Source organism: Lucilia cuprina, chromosome 4 (assembly GCF_022045245.1).
Source record: "Lucilia cuprina isolate Lc7/37 chromosome 4, ASM2204524v1, whole genome shotgun sequence".
NCBI classification, from domain to species: domain Eukaryota; kingdom Metazoa; phylum Arthropoda; class Insecta; order Diptera; family Calliphoridae; genus Lucilia; species Lucilia cuprina.
This window is the reverse complement of record NC_060952.1, coordinates 23,269,305-23,290,598: the sequence shown is the minus strand read 5'-3', so window position 1 is coordinate 23,290,598 and position 21,294 is coordinate 23,269,305. Positions and strand designations below refer to the sequence as shown.

Sequence of the window (21,294 nt, the reverse complement as noted above, 5' to 3'; positions counted from 1 at the left end):
GCCAAGTTCAGTTACAAAAACAATGACTTTGCCCAAAAACCATCTAGGTGGATTGTAACAAAGCGCTTTCTGCCTTAAGAATTATTGAGCTAATTGGTTCTTAAATAATTGAGCACCAAGGAGCAAAAAATAATTAAACAGTTTTTAAGTACCTGGAGCCATGAATTTTTGTGGTCAAAAACCCACAAAGACTCCAAGAATACATACCCAGATCTCTTTGTCAGTTAGTATGTCTTTTGTCCAAATGGCATAATCCAATTTGGTATTACAAATAGGAAATACATGTCACCAAATAAATGATCATTCTACATCGATGTCGGTCCATATTTGACAATGGCCCCTATAAAAACGTCCGACAAAATTAAAATGATATGAGTCTGAAATGAGTCTGAAACTATAAATTTAAAGCTATAAGTAGAGAAAAACTGCGTTTTTAGTTTTTCATTTCGAGATCCTGTGTCCTTTTTAAAGAGCTTTAAAGTTTTAAATAGCTCATGTTTCAAAAAATATTTTATAATATTTCTTTTGATCAAATAATGCCAAATTTGATGTCAAGTGAACAAGAAGATTTGGGAAATATTATGTATTATTTTTTTTATACAGTTAGGATAAAAAGATGTTAAAAATATATTTGTATTTTGAGTGCCGGACAAACAACGATATTCTTTAGAAATTAAAATCACCAAAGATTTGATCAAGTTAGAGTTTATATTTGGCTATGCCAAATACTTACCATAAATTTTGAGTCGTAAACATAAAGTAAATCTCATCTATTTGATATATGCTGAATTTTACTATTCAAAATTTATATGGACTACTATTGTGAAGCCAGTTCTTAGTATTAAATTAATTTTCTAAAGAGGATAATATCATTTATATACCGATTTTTGTAATGCAAATGCATGTTTTCTGTGGTGTAGATTTCATAAGACCTTTTGAATCGTTAAAGAAACTATTAATGATAATTATTATTGATTCTTTGGACGTAAAACTGAATTCTACTAAAGTAGTTCTTTAAACTATGAGATAAATCAATTGTCAAAATCTTATAGCATGAAATATGACATTAAATATTGAATAGTTTATTACATTAAATTCTACAAAATTACATATTCCAATAAATTAATAACTCTCGACATCTTATCGGAAAATGCATATTATTAACTATGCATATGATAACATGTTAATGTAATTATTAAGTAAATTGTCTTAAGAAATTCAAAATAATCGATCATAATTATATAATATAAACCATTAAAGCTTAAACTTTATTATTAATATTTAATTCACTTTGATTTTATAGAATTTATTAGATTTACAATTATTTATTTAATATAGTAAATAAATTTACATAAATGTATATAATAAATTCTATTTATGTATCTCGTACATACAAATTTCTTGCAAAGTAAACAAAAAAATATCTTGACAAATTTGGTGCTGTATGTATTTAATCAAATAAACATACTTTTCTACTGCTTAATACAAACTTACATACATGCCTTTATATATAAATTTTAAATATGTATAAACAAAATATTGGGAATTTTTTACTGTTTATAGTAAATCATTTTTAAATTTTTCCTTTATATCCCTAAGGATTTTATTTTCTTAAATTTATTCTTGGCTGGATTGTTTTGAAATCTGCGTATGCCACAATAAACAAAACAAAAAATGTGTAGCATAATTTTAGTACAGACACAAATCCTCTAATATTTAAAAAACAGGATATGTATGAATGTATGTCTGTTATAGCTTATATAAACAGCAAACCTGCAAAAACACATGATTTTTTCTCCACTTGTTTTATTTGCTCAACTACGACAAGAAACGGAAAAATTTCCCACTTTTTCCTGTTGTTGTCTGCAAAAAATAAATAATAATAATAAAAAATTTCATTTTATAGAGTATAAATGTCTGAGAGTTTATATTAGTGTATATGTATGTTGGAGAGAAATAGAGAGTATTCATATATATGCCAACGTATTTTTGTTTAGTCCTCTTTACATTTCAGCTCAATTCAACTCAACTGAACTGAACTCAATTGGGTTGAATAGTTGGTTGTTGGTTGTATTTCAATGGTCTGACAAGTCAGTTGTTTCATAGATTTCGTGACGTATACAACATACAACACGCATACACAACCATTTCTTGTCGGTCGTTTGTCCTACGCAGAATAAAATATTTTTATATGTTCTTTAACCCTAAGATATAATAAGTATGAGTAATATTTACAATATTTATTTGTTGTGTGATTGAAAATAGCAAAAAAAAAAAGGAATTATTAAAAAAATTAAATAAACAAATAATAAAAATATATAGTTTTAAAAGTGAAAAATAAAATTAATAAATAATACTTTTATTTGGATATAAAAAGAAAATCAAGTTAGAGAGTAAAAACAACAACAGCAAGGAAGTTATAGCAAATGTTAAGACTTAAACAAACAACAAGTGTATGTGTGTGTAAAACCTTAAAAATAACTACAGTGTGCTAAGAAATACTAAAAAATATAAATAATATTTCATATACATTGATAAAAATCAATAATTTAAATAAACACACACTGAACAAAAGTATTTAAAGCAGAATTTAAAAATTTATATGTGAATATTTATTTTGAATTGGATATGCTACATATGTATATAATATAATTAATAAATTTATCAGCGAATAAAAGTGAAACATAAGGTTTAACATTGAAATCTATTAAAAAAAAACATAATATTAAAAATAGAATAAAAAATAACCAATATTCAAAAAATGAGTATAATAAGGATTTCTTAAGTATCTCAAAAATAAATAAAATAAAGTAGTTAAACAAATTATTACAACTAACCAATTGTATCCGAAAGTCTTAAAAAAATTAACATAAAAAAGAATTTGGATAAAAATAAATAAACAGCAATAAAAGATATGGTAAATTAATTGAAATTTTTTTCAAAAACAAAATTATTTTATAAAATAATGCCAAATTTTATAAAAATAAACGTTTTATTAATAAACCAATAAATAAACAAATAAAGTGAAAATATTCTATCTAAAAACAAAATAACATACTATATTTATATGAAAATTTTGTTATTGAAAACAACTCATAAAGGTATAATAACATATTTATAAAACAATAACAATGTTTATTTTCTTTAAGAGAAAAAACAGTAATAAATTACAGTAATTTAAATTTTAAATGCAACAAGTTGAGTCAATTAGAAAAGGGTATATATGTATAAAAAGGGTGGTTCATAGCTTGTCAATTGGCTTATATTATGAAATTAAAAAATATATTTTAAATTTTATAATATATAAAAATTTTCTATCACTGTTCTTGTCTTATTGCATTATAAATTTTCTTTAAATTATTACAAATTGATGTCTTTCATTTATACTTAATTTTTAGTTAAGAATGATATTTTATTTAAAGAAACTTTTAATAATAAATTAAATTTCTTTATCTTTTATCATCAGAGAAACTATAAATGTGGTCGAAAAAGTGCTTTATGCTCATGAAATATCCATAAAATAAGATCTTAAACTGTATAAATATGTTCCAAAAATAAACATTTAACTGTTTTATTTACACTATAACTGAAAATTATATGCAAAATTGTTAATAAATAAAGAGTCTTAAAGTTATTTTTATATTTGACATAAAAAAATAAATTTAGTATTGAAAATATGCAAAATCAGTCCACGCTACATCCAATACAAATGTGACTTTGGAATATTATACAAAAAGGTTTAAACAGACATAAATTACGTAGCAATAACGACAAAATTTCCCTGTAGTCAATTTTTTAATTTCCTCATATAACATTCGATCAAAATGTGACTAAAAATTACTTTTTGCTTAAAAATAACTGTACAGCAATAAAATTCGATACGGACATACACTGAAATCCTTGTACCAAACATTAAGAGAATAGGTATAATATACCTTGTACTTTCTCCATAATTGCTTAAAAATACAAGTACTAAGATGACGTTCGACATAAACATCTTTTGTATGAGCCAAAATCTATCAATTCTCCCAACCCCTATGTATAAGGTCCCCTTTAAAAAATTACTTTAACTCTTATTAATATATTAAACATGATACGAGCGATGATGAACTGATGAAGTCCATATGAGACCTTATCAGCCATAGAAGCTATTCTGCAACCACAAATTTTTGGTTTTTAAAATTTTGACAAAAACGATTTGTTTTTATAAATGTTTTTTAAGGACATCTTTCAAATATTATCTATATATAATAACACTATCCGACAAAAAGACAAAAAATCATTAGACACGAACCGGATGGTAATCGTCTGAAATTTAATTGAGAAAAACTGCGTTTTTTGTTTATTATTTTGTGTTTCTTTGTTCTTTATATAGGACATCAAAATTTTAGAAAGTAAATTTTTCAAAAAATATTTTAAAATACTACTATTGATCAAACAATGTCAAATTTGATGACAAGCGATGAAGAAAATTTGGGATATTTTTTGTATTGTTTTTATTTTATACTGTCAGTATTAAAAGATGTCAAAAATTACTTTTAAAATAAAAATAACACGAAATATTTAACAATTCTTTTTGTTAGCTTCACATCAAATTTGTCATTGTTTAATCGGTAGACGTATTTTAGAATAATTTTTTAAAGGATAATTTTTAAATTTTGAATATCGGACGGTGTAATAAAATTCAAAAATGTTTATTTTTATGGCAATGATTTATTTGTTAATAATTAATTTGATAATGTTTAATATGATTCTATTTCACGTTCCTAGTGTTATCTTAATGTGAAATGGAATTATATTAAACATTATAAAATTAATTATTAACAAATAAGAGTGCTTTATGTGACTAAATCTTATATATCCACTGTAAAATCATAGCCATAAAAATAACGATTACAACGATTTTACAAAAAATTATAATTTACAGTTTTTTATATACACAATTTCGTGGGTCTTACTCATTAGACTTTAGCAAAGATAATATTAGCAACAAAAATATTGAAAATTCCATTAAAATTTTCTTAAACCTTTGTGAATAGATGTTAGGTTTATCACTCATACTTCCAGTTTGTAAAAAAATAATTTATTACTTATACAAGCTTCAAAACTAAGCAAATGGCAATACTCATACTAATAGAATTATCTTCGAAGGAAACAATGTGGAAAACAAAAGAAATAATCTATAAAATAAGACATCAATCATTATCTTGATATTACTAATGAGCTGTAGTTGCGCGATAGAAGCAATAGTTATAAGCAGGGAAAGGATTTCTATGCAAATGTATGTTTGTAGTCAGTAACTTAAAATAACTTTTTTGTAGTTTTCTTTCGAATGAAAGAATTTGCTACAAAATGGCATCGATTTGTTGTTGCGTAATTTTAATTTTCAGCACTATAAGTCCAGAACTGTACTTATAAGAGGTCAAAGTTGGATATTTAGGTTATAAAGTGTTTTATGAGCGTAACTTTCAATTATTAGTCTAAGCAAAAATTGTCAGAAGAAGTTCATATAGCTTGTTTCATAAAAGAATGCGAGTGGGATATCCATTAAAAATATATTTTTCTCAAGAATAGGAAGTTTTTGTATTTTTTTTTTTTTTTTTTTGTAAAAAAAATAAGCTTAGAGCTTTGTGGTTAATTTGTAGGTTGCGAGTGAAATATCTATAAAAAATTTAACTCAAAAAACGAGGTGTTTGTGTGTTAATTTCTTTCTTACATATGCCCCTGACAACCCATTAAGTGACTACAAAGCTCTTACGGGAAATGGTTTAGGCTTTCTTTTGAGCAAAAAATAAAATACAACAAACCTACCAAAATATGGGAAAATTAAGTGCAATTTTGAAAAAGATTTAAAAAAATAGTTTTTTAAATTTGTTAAACAATTATTTAATTTTTTGAAAGGAATAAAGAAATAGCTTTTTAAACTGTTTTAGCCAATTTTTTGCTAAGATCAATAGCTGCAAAGTTACAGGAAATTTGTATCTGGCCTACTTTTCAATAGTACTAACTTTAGTGCATATTAAAATAGGTGTATCTATTTAAATTGCCCATATATGAAATTTGCTAAAATTACGTAGATTTTGGTTCTATAGGTCTTAAGGTTTATAAGAAATAATAATAACAAAAATATATAAAATTACTTTTAGTAAATTCAATAGTACTATTTAGACTTTTATCAAAATAAGTTTTGTTGATTCTTATATTAATTATGAGCTCAAAAGCCAAATTAGGTGAGTACTGTTGTATTGGGGTAAGGTGAAATAATGTACCGATTTAACTTTGGTTTCATTTCATTAAATTACCTTCGCACAAGTTTGGCACGGTCATACAGACGGACAAAAAAATGACAATCGGGTAAAGCTAAATCCACTTAGAATGTTTATGTATAACAAATAAGATACACAACAAAGTTACGGTCCAGTTACATGGTCCATAAGTGAAATAATAAATCGATTTAAGATTGCATTCACTTTTATTGTTTAGTAATGTTAATAGAGATGTTGTTAAATTATGTTTAAAAATTTTAAAAGTAAGAATGATGTTTATTTGGTCATTCTGGTGATCTTAGAGCATAGACTTTTTGATTTGTGAAAAAAAATTATTTGTTAATACGCAATAGCGATTATATTTGCAATAATGTCAGTATTTTTGACAAAAGATTTTCGACAACGACTATTTTGACGTTATAGACAATTTTTAACCAAAACGTTAATTTTATATATCATAAAAAATTGTTGTTACGTCATTTTGCATATTTAAAAATAATAACTTTAGTTTTATAACTTTTAAAATATTTAACAAAAACCCTCTTTTTTCCCCTTTTTTTTAGGTTGATAAACAACGAAAACTTTTTGCTGCATAAATTGTCCTCGTAAAACTAAATTAATTAAAACTCACGAAAAAGACAAATAATAACAACAAAAAATGGCTAAAATGAAAAGTGAACAAATTCTATAAAAGTTTTTTATATTTTGAATGGAAATAAAGTAAAAATTACAAAAAAAAAATATATAATATATTCAATAGCTACAATAGAGTTTATTGAAAAAAAATGTAAAATAAATTAAACATCTATTGACCAAATTGTGTAAAACAAAACCATTCAAAGGGAATTATTTATATAAGAAAAAAGACAGAGGTCATCTTTATAAAAAAAATTACTGGTGATAAAAACATTAAAACGGAAAAAAACTATGACGGGTGATAAACAAAATGAAAATTTTATAACACAACAGCAAACGAAGGAAAATAATATAATTAATTCAAAAAATATTGCCAACACTATCATTAGTCATAACAGCAACAGAAAAACGAATAAATTTGATAAGGCAATAACTTTACAAAACGCCCGACTGATGATGTTAGATTTTTCAACATTAAACGCTGAAGCACAGCCAAGAAATAGAACAAAAACTAATTTCAGAAAGCAAACAATGATTAGTAAAGTTTCGAAACAGAAAATACCCACAATGGCTCAGCAGGCACTGAAACAGACACACATGACCTTAAAGGAATACTTTGAATTTTCAAATGCTGCGAACACACAAACAACCACAAAAAATAAGACAACAGTAAGTAAAACAATAAACAAAAACATGTATGCCAAACAAAGAGAACAGAATATAGATCAGAAAAGCTCAACGATAAATTCTGGCAAACAACAATATCAACTCAAACTACGGTCAACAATTGCCAGCGCTACTGACCCAGCAGAAATCATACAAAATTTTGAAACTATATCATCATCATCTATATCATCATCACTTTTACCACCAACAACAAAATTAGTTGTTGCTGCTACAGCAGAGGCATTAACAATTCCTGTTACTAGGGATGCTGTGGAAAATTCACAAAGTAAAATAAAACAATGCAATAATGTTTGCATTAGTTCAAAATGTGGCTCAAAGCAAAAATGTACACAGAAACAACAACAACATAAGCATAAGCAACACAGCAAAAGTGCGAATATATACAGCAGCACAAACAATTTCAACAACATCCGCACTTTCAGCAAAACAAACATAAATACCCATATTACTGATACTAGCGCAGATGCAGCTTCTACTTATTCCTCTGCAACTAAAACTGTTGAAGAGGATACAAGAAATACCAACATTATTACCACCTCTTCCACCACTAACAAGGCCAACATAATATTTAACACTATTTCTAAAACTACCACCACCATCCATCACTCACACACAGATTATATTGCTGCTACTACTGAGAATACTACTGATGTTGTTACTACTACAAGACCAACAGAACTATCAACTTCAGCAGCAGTTGCAGCAACAACATATTGCAAAGCATTTCCCTTACGACAACGTTTCTACCAAAATACCAAACAGCTGGAATGTTTACTACGTACTGTTTTGTTTAGCTTTATGTTCGTCATGTCGATGCAATATCAAACTGGTAAGTAGTAAATTATAAACATACATATGAACATCCCTATATTCTTCCGGTAATATGACACACTCACATATAAAAATTTTAGGTGCACACATTAATGATTGTTGTATGAAATATATGCATCCTTATGATTTTTTGTCCCTACTAGTACGTGCGTATACATACATACATACATACATACATACATACATACATACATACATACATACATTTTTATGTATGTGCCTTTTTGTTAAAACCATATTGTGTTGTAATTAATCTCATATAAAGGACTGATAAATGGAAAAGTTTAAAAAAAGATGAAAATCTCATTTACATTTTTGTATGACTTTCTATGAATGGAGAATTTAGGAGTTGTCACTGAGTAAAATGATATAAAACCAAAAACACCTGGTACTTACATATGTAGGAAAAATAATGTGTTTCTATTGGGAGGGATCATTTGAAGCAAACAAAATGATATTAATGAAATAATGCAAACATGCCAAATGATTACCTAAATATGGGTAGCAAAAAATTATTTACAAATTGAAATTAGTTTATGGTTCTAATGCAGCTTTATTTCCAAAGGAGGAGAATTATTATTTTATTAAACGACTTTCTTTAAAGTTTAATTTATGTAAAAATTCTATAATGTTTGTCGTCAATCTGTCCTTTTTGAAGTTTTATGTTGAAGTTAAAATTAAGTATTTAAGAGTTTAAATTAAACAAATAAATTTCAATTTTATTAATTGCATATGGATCATATATGAACAATATATATCTATGTATATATGTTAATATCCAAAAAATGGATTTATGGACACATACAGTAAAACTTCGACATACATCATTTTAACGAAAACTCAATATAACGAATTGATTTCTGAGTGTCTTGAACATCTTTATTACAAAGTTTTTCATACAAAAATACATTATAGTTATAATGAAGAAATTCTGAGCCACATAGCAAAGTTTATTATATTTAGCGAAGTCTTCTTTCTTTTATAAAACGAAATCAGAATAAACAAAAATCAAATTAAAAGCAAAGTACTTTTTCTAAAACAACAAAGCCTAAATGCCTCCACATAGCGAAGTGTTATTTTAAAAGGCTTTACACGCAGAAAAAAAAAACATGGTTGTAGCAACCATGTTCTAAGAGCAATATATTATGGTTAACATTATGATTGTAGTCTACAGATATAATGTTTATTGTAACAATTTTAAAATATATTATGATAAAAATCAGCTGAAATATTTTATCATATTATTTTTTATTTACATACAATATAACGGTTATTTGTAAGTTTAAATATTTGTTAGTATCATTATATGTTTTCATCGTTACTTTTATTTAGTTATTGAAAAATAAAAATTTTTCAGTGAATAATACTAAAATTTACAATTGCCATAAACATGAAAATAATTACAGTAACAATATTGTTTAAATAGAATAAAAATAATAATTATATATTTTTGATAACAATATATTGTTACAGTGAACATAGTTTAGTTATAGTAACAATGTCGATCTATGTTTTTTCTCTGCGTGTATATAGTCTCATAAAATGTTACATTTTTATTTGGTTTAACAAGAACCATGATTTCATTTAAGCTTTAATCAATTTATATTAATAAAAAAATTAAATACTAAAGACCGATAATGGACAAATCTAAGCAAGATGTTACTAAAGCACCGATTATTCTTCCTTCAACTTAGTTCTAAAGATTTTGTGTAGCTGAATATGAACATGCTCAAATAGTTTACACAATACCGAGTCCAAAACATTCCTTAAGAGGCCATTCCTTACGATAAAAAGCAATGCCAAAGCATTTGCTGCAATCTTGAGGCACAAAGATTTTAACGTTTTAAAACCCGCATATCAAAGAATTAATATGGTATAAGTGATCAAGTTTGTTCACATATGTATAGACAATTGTAAAGTCCTATTTTTTTATGATAAACATTTACAGTCGCGGCAGCAAATAATCGGTTATTCTCTTAAACCATCTTAAGCAAAATAAATGTTGGAAATCTGACAACATTTCTGAAGCACAAAATGTAGACTGCTAGGAACATTCAATAGCTTAGGAATTTCTTAAAATACAGTCTAATATAATATAATAAATTCAGTGTTTGTTGCTATTTAAAAAAGATTAATTTATATATGAATCCAAATATGGTCCATACATCATATTTTTTTTTAGCTAGGACACTGTATCAGATTTGACCATTTCCGATTAAACGACATTAACACAAAGTTTATAATTGTGTGTATTGAATAATTCTAAAAAAATTAATTATCTGTTCAAGTCTTCTTAAAATTTCAAATTAATAATAAAATAAGAGATGAAAGCATTATACTGGGATTAGTGGAAATTATTTAAAATGCTTTTTTCATCGTTGGTCTGTAATATTTTTCTCATTTATTTTGCAATCTTTCCTATTTCAATTTATCATTTAATAAAACAACAATCTTCTATTCAAAAAAAAAAAAAATGTGCATTTTTACTTTGCATTTCTAACTTTAATAATGAAATAACTAAATAAATTAATATTTATGCAAATATTTCTATGCTTTATGAAAAAAAATGTTTTCTGAGTAAAAAAAAAAATCATAAAAATATAATATATATATATTTTTAAACATTCTTTAATGTTATTAAAATTTGGTTTTGCGTTTTTGTTGTGTTTAACCAAATAAATAATGAAAGGAAAGAAAAATATTATATTATAATGAATTATTATTCATAGCTTGCTGCATAAACCACTTAAATAAATTGTCTATAGTATCTAGTTGAATATTTGCTAAAGCCACAAGCATTAAAAATGAATTTTGCATACTACTTTTTAAGAAGTATTAAATTTTGAAATATACTCCTGTTAAAAACTAAGATTATTTTTTATATTTTTTAGTGACAATATACATTTTAGTTATGTACTTTTTCTTATTTTTAAAAAATTATTTATAATTTTATATTGAAATTTACTAAAAAAAATTGCTTTGGCAAAAGTAACTGTAAAATTGTTTGTAAAAACGTATGATTATTATATATAGTAATACATGTTATATGTTACTCATACGTATAGGTTTTTTTATTCTCTACATGCCAAAAAGTATGAACAGTTTTTTATATTACTTTGCTCATTCAACAATAATTCCATAACCTGACAATTTTCTAACCCAAATGAAATCCCTTCATTTCAAAATATATATATTTTTTTAAATTATAAAAAATTCAAATCCATTTTTTTTCGAAATTATTTTACAATGTTTACTTTCCCAGAATTTTATATAGCAAACATGGTTTCTGTGATTTAAATTTATTTAAGAAACATAAACTAAATATTTAAAAAATTTAAGTTCATAATAATACTATTATGGAAATAACTACAATAATTGTGTTATGTTTTTTCTACATTTAAACTAATTACACAATTTGTTTATAATTTTGCATCATAAAAAAATCTTATTTCATTAACAAATATTTTTGCACAGAAACATAAAAACTAAACAATGACCAGTGTAACGAACCAGAAAAGTTTTTTGCAAAAATAAAAAAACTATACAACAAAGCTTAAAGCAAAAAGATTTAATACAGACTAACATAAACATTTAGTTAAATACAGAAAAAAAATATCCTTTTGAATAAAAGTAGAAACGAAAATAGACAGCCAGCTGTATAGAGAGACGGAGTGTTTAGTACTCAGACAAATGTAAATGGAAAAAAATAATAAAACAACAAGTTAAAATAAATAAAACTGAATAATGAACCACAAATAACTAAGCTTTTTTCGAATATCTTGTTTTTTTTTTCATATTACACCCACTACTTACTCACTTACACCAGAACTTAGTGAAAATCAACTAATGCTACTACAGTTACTACTAGTGAAAAATTCCCATACTAAAACTAAAATATTTATACTAGCAACTACACATTACTATGCTAGTAGCAGTAGGAGCTTTGTGCACTCATTGTTTTCTTTCTTTCAAACACACTTATATCTCGCCTTTGGCCATTGTAACAAACAATTTGTTACAACTGTTGCCATTTAAAGAAAAATTGTAATGAAAAACAGAAAGAAATAAAATACTCTTACTAGCAAAAAGCATTGAAAAACTTGAAAAAAAAATCAACTAAAATAACTCTGTTTTTCCGTTTTAGTTTGGCGAACGCGTTTTAGTTTCGTTTCTTGTTTTGTTATCAATTATAGTTGTTATTGTTGTGGTTAAATATTTTTTTTCATTGTTGCCATTATTGTTCTGTAACCATTGCCACTGTTTTGGTTTAGTCTTAGAGAGTAATAAATGTAAGTGCTATAGCACAAAATTCTATACACATACATATATTAAACTATATATGTACAGTTTAATACCAATACAGAAGGGTGTATATTACGACTTTGTTGATTGTATATATAATAACAAGAGTTCATACTACAGAGTAAAAAAGATTCTCAAAGTCACAGATAATAAAGTATAATGTAGATATACCATAATAGTTTAGAACTTAGATCAAAACATATAGTAGAGACTACAGATAAGTATATAGTTAGGTAATAATTTTTAATATAGTTAGGACTATATTTTGAAATACTTATATAATAGATAAGACAATATAATATGGGTTTCAGACTTAAATTTAGACTATAGTTCGGACAATGGATCAGACAAAACTTTTTTTATTTACAGAATATAAAATAATCCAGGCTTTATACTCTACTACAGACTGTAGGCACGGTTGTTTTGGCTATAAATAACTTTTTTATTCCGACTAGATCATTAGTTACTTTATAGATGGATATGTAGACCGATTAAGATAGTGGATATTACTTTAGTCTAGCCTATAAATTTGATTTAATTTGGAAGAGCAGAAAGACATAAGTCTTGATTACAGTTCAGACTAGATAATGAATTTTATATAATATACTTCCGATTGTAAAAAATAATATATTTAAGTTCAGATAATAGACTTTAAACTAGTCCATAATATAAACTATAGTCAGTGATTTTTTTTTTTATAAACGCCAACAAAATGTTAATTTGTTTTAATTTATATTTTTCTACTTTCCACTGTCTATATAAGTATTTGAAATGCATTTGTATTCATATTTTGTTTTTCTCTTACCGCTTTACTCTTTATGTAGCCCTTTGTCTGCCACTTTTTGTAAAACTTAGTTTATCACTTTTTCACATGACTCTTGTTTTTGTCTGACAGAATATTTGCCTGTGTAAATTGCAAGTTTATGTTCAATTTGAAATATTGTTGGAAGTAATTGCAAAATAAATTTCAAAACAAAATGATAGATTGCTTGATGTAATTGACAGAAAGTTTAGTTACGTGTTGTTTTAGTTATTCATTTTGAAATAATGACAGAATAAAAAATTATAGTAAACGAAAAAAAAAAAATACTTTTTCGTATAAATTTTTTTGCTATTATAATTTTTTTGTAAGATAATTGAAAATTTCTTGTACATTGTACATTAAAATATATTGAATCACTTAATTGACTGAAAAAAAAATTCCAAGGAATGTTTTTATTTTTCGTTATAACGTACATTTCAAAACAATTTGTATAAATATTGTGAATAAAAATATAATTGATGAGCTTATAGAAATAGTTTGTAATTTATTTAGGTTTTTATTTCAATAGTACATAGTACGTATGCTTAATATAAATTTCTACAATATCACTCATACGAGAAGGTTGATGTTTATTTGTGAATTAATGCACAATTAAATAAACAGTTTTATTCATAATTAATTATCAAAAGTTTATAGGTCGAATATTTTTTTCTTTTGCGAATTTTTTTTTTATTTATATGATATATTATAAAAAAGATGGAAAGTAAATTTTTACTATTCAACTGCGATACATATGACACCAACACATGTGACACCAATACGTAGTAGGCAAAAAATGTCAATTAATTTTTGTTCATTGTCTCAATTTCGAAATATTTTAACAAATTGTTGGCAAAAACGTGATTTTTTTAAAAAAGTGGTTATTCGGTGGCAAGTGTAACTATGGGCATATCCTTTAAAATTGGTGTTTATAATTTGACCTTCTAGTAATTTTTTAAAGAGGGCTTTGTATGGGAGTCAAATGAGAAAGCATTGAAAGTAATTCTGAGCAGATTGGTACATACTTGAAGGTGGGTCAGACCAGTATTTTTTGGATGTTTTAAACACCAGTACAAACGCATATTACCCTATTATTATACATTACATGTACAATAAAAGATAATGAAAAGCAATGGGTTCATATACATTTGTATACTTAAAATAAACTATATTACAAATATCATGAAATAAAGTTTAATCAAAATAACTTGCTGATAGATATACTAAAGTCTGATATGATAATATTAAAACAAATATATGAACTTCTATATCAACACAAAATTTGCCAAATAAATAATTAATGATTTCATAGCTTAGGATCAATTTCCTTAATTTTAAAGCTCGTTTATATGTCCAGCTTATGCACTCTATATTATTTTTTTAAACATGAAATTTTAAGGAATTTTTTTTTTATTTTAAGTTTTAAAGACAACATAAAACATTTTTTTCCAAACGAATTATGATATACATTGCACGTAAGTATATCAAGTCACGTTTATTGCTGTAAAATAAAAATGTTTTGCAGTACTTTTCTTCATATTTTCTCTACTACCATAAAGAGAAACTTTAGGTATTTATGCCAAAGGACAAAGTATGAGTTCTTTACCCTCATGCAACATATTAAGAGTAAAAAAATATAAACGTATAAAATTCCTACAAAACGAATCTAAAAAATATTATATACTAAAAATTGTTTGTGTATGTCTGAGTATATATTTTTTTATTTCCCAAACTTTGAATAAGTTAAGAATTAAGACATAGAATGACAAGATGGGGTTTTCGATGTTATTAAAACATGCCACTTTCAGAAACAAAAAAAACAAATGTCTTAATGAAAAACAACAACAAAACCGAAACGAGCAAGCAGTCAGATGGAAATATCACATGGTATTTTTAGTACGAGTAAATGTATGTGTTTCTGCGTTTGTGAAAGTATATGAGTTTATGTTGACATGTTATTATTGTGTTTACAACACAAGCTTCCGTTTATTTATGCCTTATTTCCTTTGCTTTGATGTTTCTTTTCTTTAGATTATTTTCACAAAGTTTTCTCTTTTTCTTATTATGTTATTCATTTATTGTAATCTGCCTGTAGGTTTTGTTTGTTCTATAAGTGTGGTTTCACTTTCATTTTATATTCTCTTACTCTTAGCAATAAATCGTCGTTGGTTTGTATGAGAAATTCAAGTGATACATATTTAAGTGCTATATTTGTATAATATGTGAATCTAGTACATAATGATCTATGGCATCTAATCATTTTATTTATTTAGTATATTTTGAGTTTAAAAATTTTCTTAAGTCTTGGGCATTTAATTTCTTATATCTTTGTAGTTATTAGACCTTTGTAGTTATACGATTTATTTAAAAAGTTAAATATAAAATATAGAAATTAAAGTTGGAAAGTCTATCTAAATTAAGAAGCTAAAAATCAGAGGTTAAACAAATATATATATGTAAAAGTAAATATGGCGAATATAATTTCCATTTTGAAATTATAATATCATCAGAATAGAATAAAAAGCATGGGTTATTCTATGTGACGTGATATCCTTTGAAAGCACTTTTTCTATTTTTCATAGCTAATATAGGTAATCATATGCTCGACTATGCTCGACTATACTTTTTACCTGTTTAAATATTAATTTATTTGAAGAGTTAAAAGAAATAACCAAGAATTCAGCTATAATACCTATTAGACTTTGAGTTGTATTTATGTTTATGATTCTTTTGCTTGTGTGAGTTTGCTTTTTTAAACTTTTTTTCAAATATTTATACAATACATATATACATAAAGTAAATTTCTGCTGTTGTCGTTATGCATATAAATTCTATTAGTAACAGTTAAATTGAATGGAAGATACAATAAACTGCTTAAAAGCACGAAACTCTAACCAACCATACATAATACATAAAGTTACTTTTCATATTGCTAATTACTTACCCACACACAAATACACCAATAAACAAAATTTACTTACTTATATACACATACATATAAATTCTAACATATTAACAGGAATTATATACTATTTATGTTTATACTTGTTTATTTATGTATACATACATATATACAAAGTGTGTGTATATATACATACATATATTCTTTTTTTTTCATAATTATCTAAAAGTGTGTAGATGTGTTGACGTCTACCACTTGTTAATATATAACACACATTCACCCATTATTATTCCCACTTCATTTACATATAAATGTTTGTGACTATGTATATGTAAGTGGGCTGCTTATGTATTGGTGGTAAGGAGAGTATTTAAGTCATGTCACTGTTTTTTAATGACTTGTAGAAAAAGAAATATTATTGTTAATTTAGTTGTCATAATTAGCATTAGTTTCGCAATAAAGAAATGTAAATTGTGGCTGTCAAATAGTTACAAATCTTATAACGTCTTTTATTAATAGAATATTATGATGGTAGCTAATTTTTCGTCTTAAAAAAATATTTGAAAAGTTTATTTAAAAAAAACGAATTTAAAAACGAAAAAAATCCGACTTCGAAATTAAAAAATACCAAATAAACAAAAAAATTATAAAAAATATGTTTAAATGTGAAAATTCCAGTCCATACACTAAAACGTGATCATAAGCTTTCCAGCCTAAATGGCCGCTTAAACCAATAAGTGTTGTGCATAATGGAAAAATACACATGTTCCACAGTTTGCGAGGTTTTTGAACATTTAAAGCCTTAATATTTAAAGTTTATATATTATAATTATGGATCGACAAATGTTAGTATTAGTATGTTAGTATAGCTCATTCAGCTCAAAATCGGTATAAATAAAAAAACTTTGCTTTGAGTTATGATTGACGTAGTAGTTTATTGCGTGCAAACAGTCGAGTAAAGTCGAAAAACATTATTAAAAAAAAATTGCATATTAAAGAAGACGTGTTGATATGTATCTCGTCTGAATTTAAAATTAATATAACTTGTAAAATATACGTCAGAAATTGGATTTTTGTTCTGACGTTTAAAAATAAATAAAATATTTGTCCTACACTACGTAGTGTATTCAAACCATTAATTGTCTATCGGTTAGTCGATAAATTTTGACAATTAATCGTTCGAATAAATGAAAATTTTCAAAATTCAAATAACCAATGAACTAAATAATTGCTATCAATTAACCGATTAAGCAAAATGTATTATTTAACAGTAAAATTAAATTACTGTATATTACCTTCAAAATTTAACATGTTAATTATTTAACATGTTAATTATAAGTCTTTATTATTTCCATAATTATAATGAAACATTTTAAGAATTTATAGTTTTAAAAAATTTACGTGATATTTACATGTAATGTATTTAAAAAAAAAAAAAAACTATAAAATTGCTTACATATTTACGAAAATCTATGGAATCTAAATTTTTAATGAAACAATAATAAAATAAATACTTTGTTCTTTTAATTATTTTGAAACAAGTGTCTTATATTTAAAATTATTATATACATATCTCTCGCAGTCATTAAGCATGTTCCGTTAGCGAAACTTACCAAAAATAAAGAAGGGAAACTTTTGGAGACAAAAATTGTTGATCTCATCAAAAAAATATTCTTAACACCAAATACGCACGATTTCGTTTTCTTTGACTCAATTGGGAATTTTATATATAAAGACTTTTTTCATATATATGCTGATATACTAATGCATGTGACATTCATTCATATTCATATTAAACCACATCACGTTCAATCAGAAAAAGGAAATCGAATTTTCCAATAAATGAAAAGGCAAAAAAAAAGAATCTTTAAGTTCAACTACAAATATAGTTCGGAACAGTCGAATATGATTTTGACTTACTGGCTAATCTGAAAAATACTTATTATATTTATAAAAATCTTTGGTATATTCGTTATACGTTTTAACCCTGATTCATAGTAAATATATATGTAAGATATTGGTATATTTGCTGCTGACTGTATGAAAGTTATTGGAAAGCAAGCAGCAAACACAACTATGAATATATTCTGTTGACATTAAAAGGAAGTTCACTTTATCAAATAAGGAGGAAACTATGATAAAATGAAATATGAATTATGTGAAAATATTTTTATAATATTTATATTTACATTAGCAATAGGGTGCTGCTATTTGTAGTGGAACAAAAATCTGTTCAAACTCTATCTTCTAAGTCGACTAGATCAAGTATATCCGTCTATGGGTTTAATTTTTTTAAAAAAAAAATATTTATTAGTAAAAAATGCATATTAGAAGACGCTTTGCTTTATTATGTTTTATTGATTTTTTTTCTTGAAAATTTCCACCTACTAGCTACTAACCCTTTTATAAAATTTTATATGCTAAAATAAAACAAATTCCTTTTTGCTTCATTTGTTATTGCAATAAATTTTACAAACTATCGATAACTTTTCTGTCTCTAAACAGGTAAAAGATTAACGTACCTTTGGCAGAAAAAATAGACAGTGCACTCAAAGAGCTTATCACTGGCAAACACTTGACGTTATGTAAATAAATCAGCATCGTTATAAACCTTAGAGAACTTTGCAAAGAAAACACACTTCAAACTGACTTTACAAAAGTGTCGGCAAAACTTTTTTTATGATTTTTTTATTTTCATTTGCAAATAAGTATTACAAAAAGAAACAAATATATATGTGTTTAGTAGAGCGTAGAAAATGTACAGTAAAATAAAAGAATAAGAGATATATTGTTAAGTAGTTAGTAGGCCACACACTTTTATTGCATTTAAATATGTATATAGCATTTGTTTAAATACTGCGAACTGTCCCTCTAAAAGTTCTATTCATTTTGATTCTAACTGTGTATTCATATTACCACCAATAAGAAGCTGTGAGCTAAATAACTACTTTGAGAATAAAATCAATAAATTCATAGCTTCATTTGTTTTTTTCTTTCTTTTTCCATCATTGACTATGACTTTAACCAATTTTTCACACACTCACCACACATCAGCAAACAATTTTGTATATAAACCACAAAACTTTGTCATGTTCAGTTTGCCAAACAAAATTGTGTAATTTCTCGTTGTTCGATTTTCATATCGGTATCCACAATAATGAGTTTGTTCTATTATTGGTGAATTAAGGGTTATAATAATTTCTATGATGGAATTTATTTTTATATCGATATTTTATGTTTGTAAATATGAAGAAGCTTAAGCTTAGCGCTAGTAAATGTTTTACATAGTTATATACCTTAAATTCAGTAAGAATAAGCTCGCCCTAACTATAACTTTAAATTACCTTACCTTTTTTTTTAGCAAAACATATATTCCTGTATATGTATTTTATGTAGGGTACCTTATGGCGGTTCATGCTGACTGTAAGTTATATATTTTTTTAAAATATTTTTCAATTGTAATATTGGCTTTAGTGTGTGTTTTATTTGGTTGCCAAAAGTTTGTAGTTTGAACAATATTGCAAAATGGTTTTTATTCGGTGAATAAAAGTTCTTACAGACAAACAAAAAGAAAGTCCTGTATTATTTTTTGTTTTTGTTTTTTTCAATGATGTTGCCGCAAAAACCTCTGTCAGCAGTGATACCCTTACTGATGCTGCCAGTGAAATTGCTACTGCCACTACCATTTGGTTGAGCATCTTATAAGTGGTTTAGAAATAAACATTTACACTCTCTATAAAAGGCTTGAAATGTCGGCGTTATACACTTAACATATTTTTTTTTTCGTTTTTCCACTTGACTTGTACAAGTATGTGAAATTATATGTATAAGCACTAGGGATTTTTCAAAACAAAATTCTCGATTTTCATACTGAGAGACGATAACTGAAGTATGTTTAACATCCGCCAATATCAACAAAAAGAAACCGCTGCCTTTTTAGTCTTCGATTTTGTTTATTTATCTCAAGAGTATTGATTTCTTACAATGTTTGTGTTACCTTTTTTTACTTACGTTTTAATTTTATGGTAACAGTAAAAATATTCAGGGATAATATGCATGATTCTTATTTTGCAGGAAGTTTTTTCTTATTTTTATAAATACAAATATATTTTTTTCACAGATTTTTAATGGTAGGTAATGTGTAGGTACCTTTAATATAAATTTTACTTTTAAAGAAAAATATCAACTACGTTTTATATTTCAGTTTAATTATTTAGCACCCTTTCTTATATACATTTATTAAAAATCTTGTATATTTAACCAATACATTATTATTTCATTAAATGATTAAAAAAGTAAACATTTAGTAGATTCTTCTAACAATAGTGTTGCAATGGAAAATTGACGTGCAAAAATTTGATTATATTGGTTTTGTCGTTCGGTTTGTAACACATCGAAATGTTGATCGTTGGACCTCAAAAATATATTTTGTGTCCTTTTTAATTTCTAAGACTATCTAGCCATGCCCGTCCGTCTATGTGTATAGATAAATAATATAACTATTTTAGTATCCTACCCCTCCTATGAAATAACTCCTTTAGAATATCACTTTAAAATATTTAACTAGCTTAAATAAACTCGTATAGTTTAGAAATTTATAGAATTAAAATTAGAGAAAAATGTTTTTATTTTAAGCTCGTTAGTGACTGATACATAACGGAATCCAGTCTTCATTAAACTATAAAAATCTACGTCTATATATAGGACACACTTCCATAATTGCTTTGATGGTGGTGATATAACATTCTGCATAGCCGAATATAGCACTTTTACTACTTAGTTTTTGCTTAATTAAAATAGTTATTTATCTGTGATTGTGCTTAAATTGTATGTCTTTCATAAACGTTATGTCTGTAAAATTCTAAAAT

The 21,294-nt window shown here is 25.5% G+C and overlaps 1 protein-coding gene across 5 annotated transcripts in view; it reads left to right on the top strand.

Annotated features, from left to right (window-relative positions):
• Positions 1–21,294, top strand: part of LOC111675782 — a 391,828-nt gene that overhangs the window by 229,890 nt on the left and 140,644 nt on the right. For 3 of the 5 annotated variants that reach the window (XM_046950025.1, XM_046950024.1, XM_046950028.1), the window contains exon 4: positions 6,830–8,418. In XM_046950025.1, coding sequence (XP_046805981.1) covers positions 7,194–8,418 — 1,225 coding nt within the window. In that variant the 5' untranslated portion in view covers positions 6,830–7,193. Of the gene's footprint in view, positions 1–2,109; positions 2,918–3,041; positions 3,102–6,829; positions 8,419–21,294 lie in introns of those variants that run through there. The other 2 variants (XM_046950027.1, XM_046950026.1) reach the window with 2 other exon arrangements.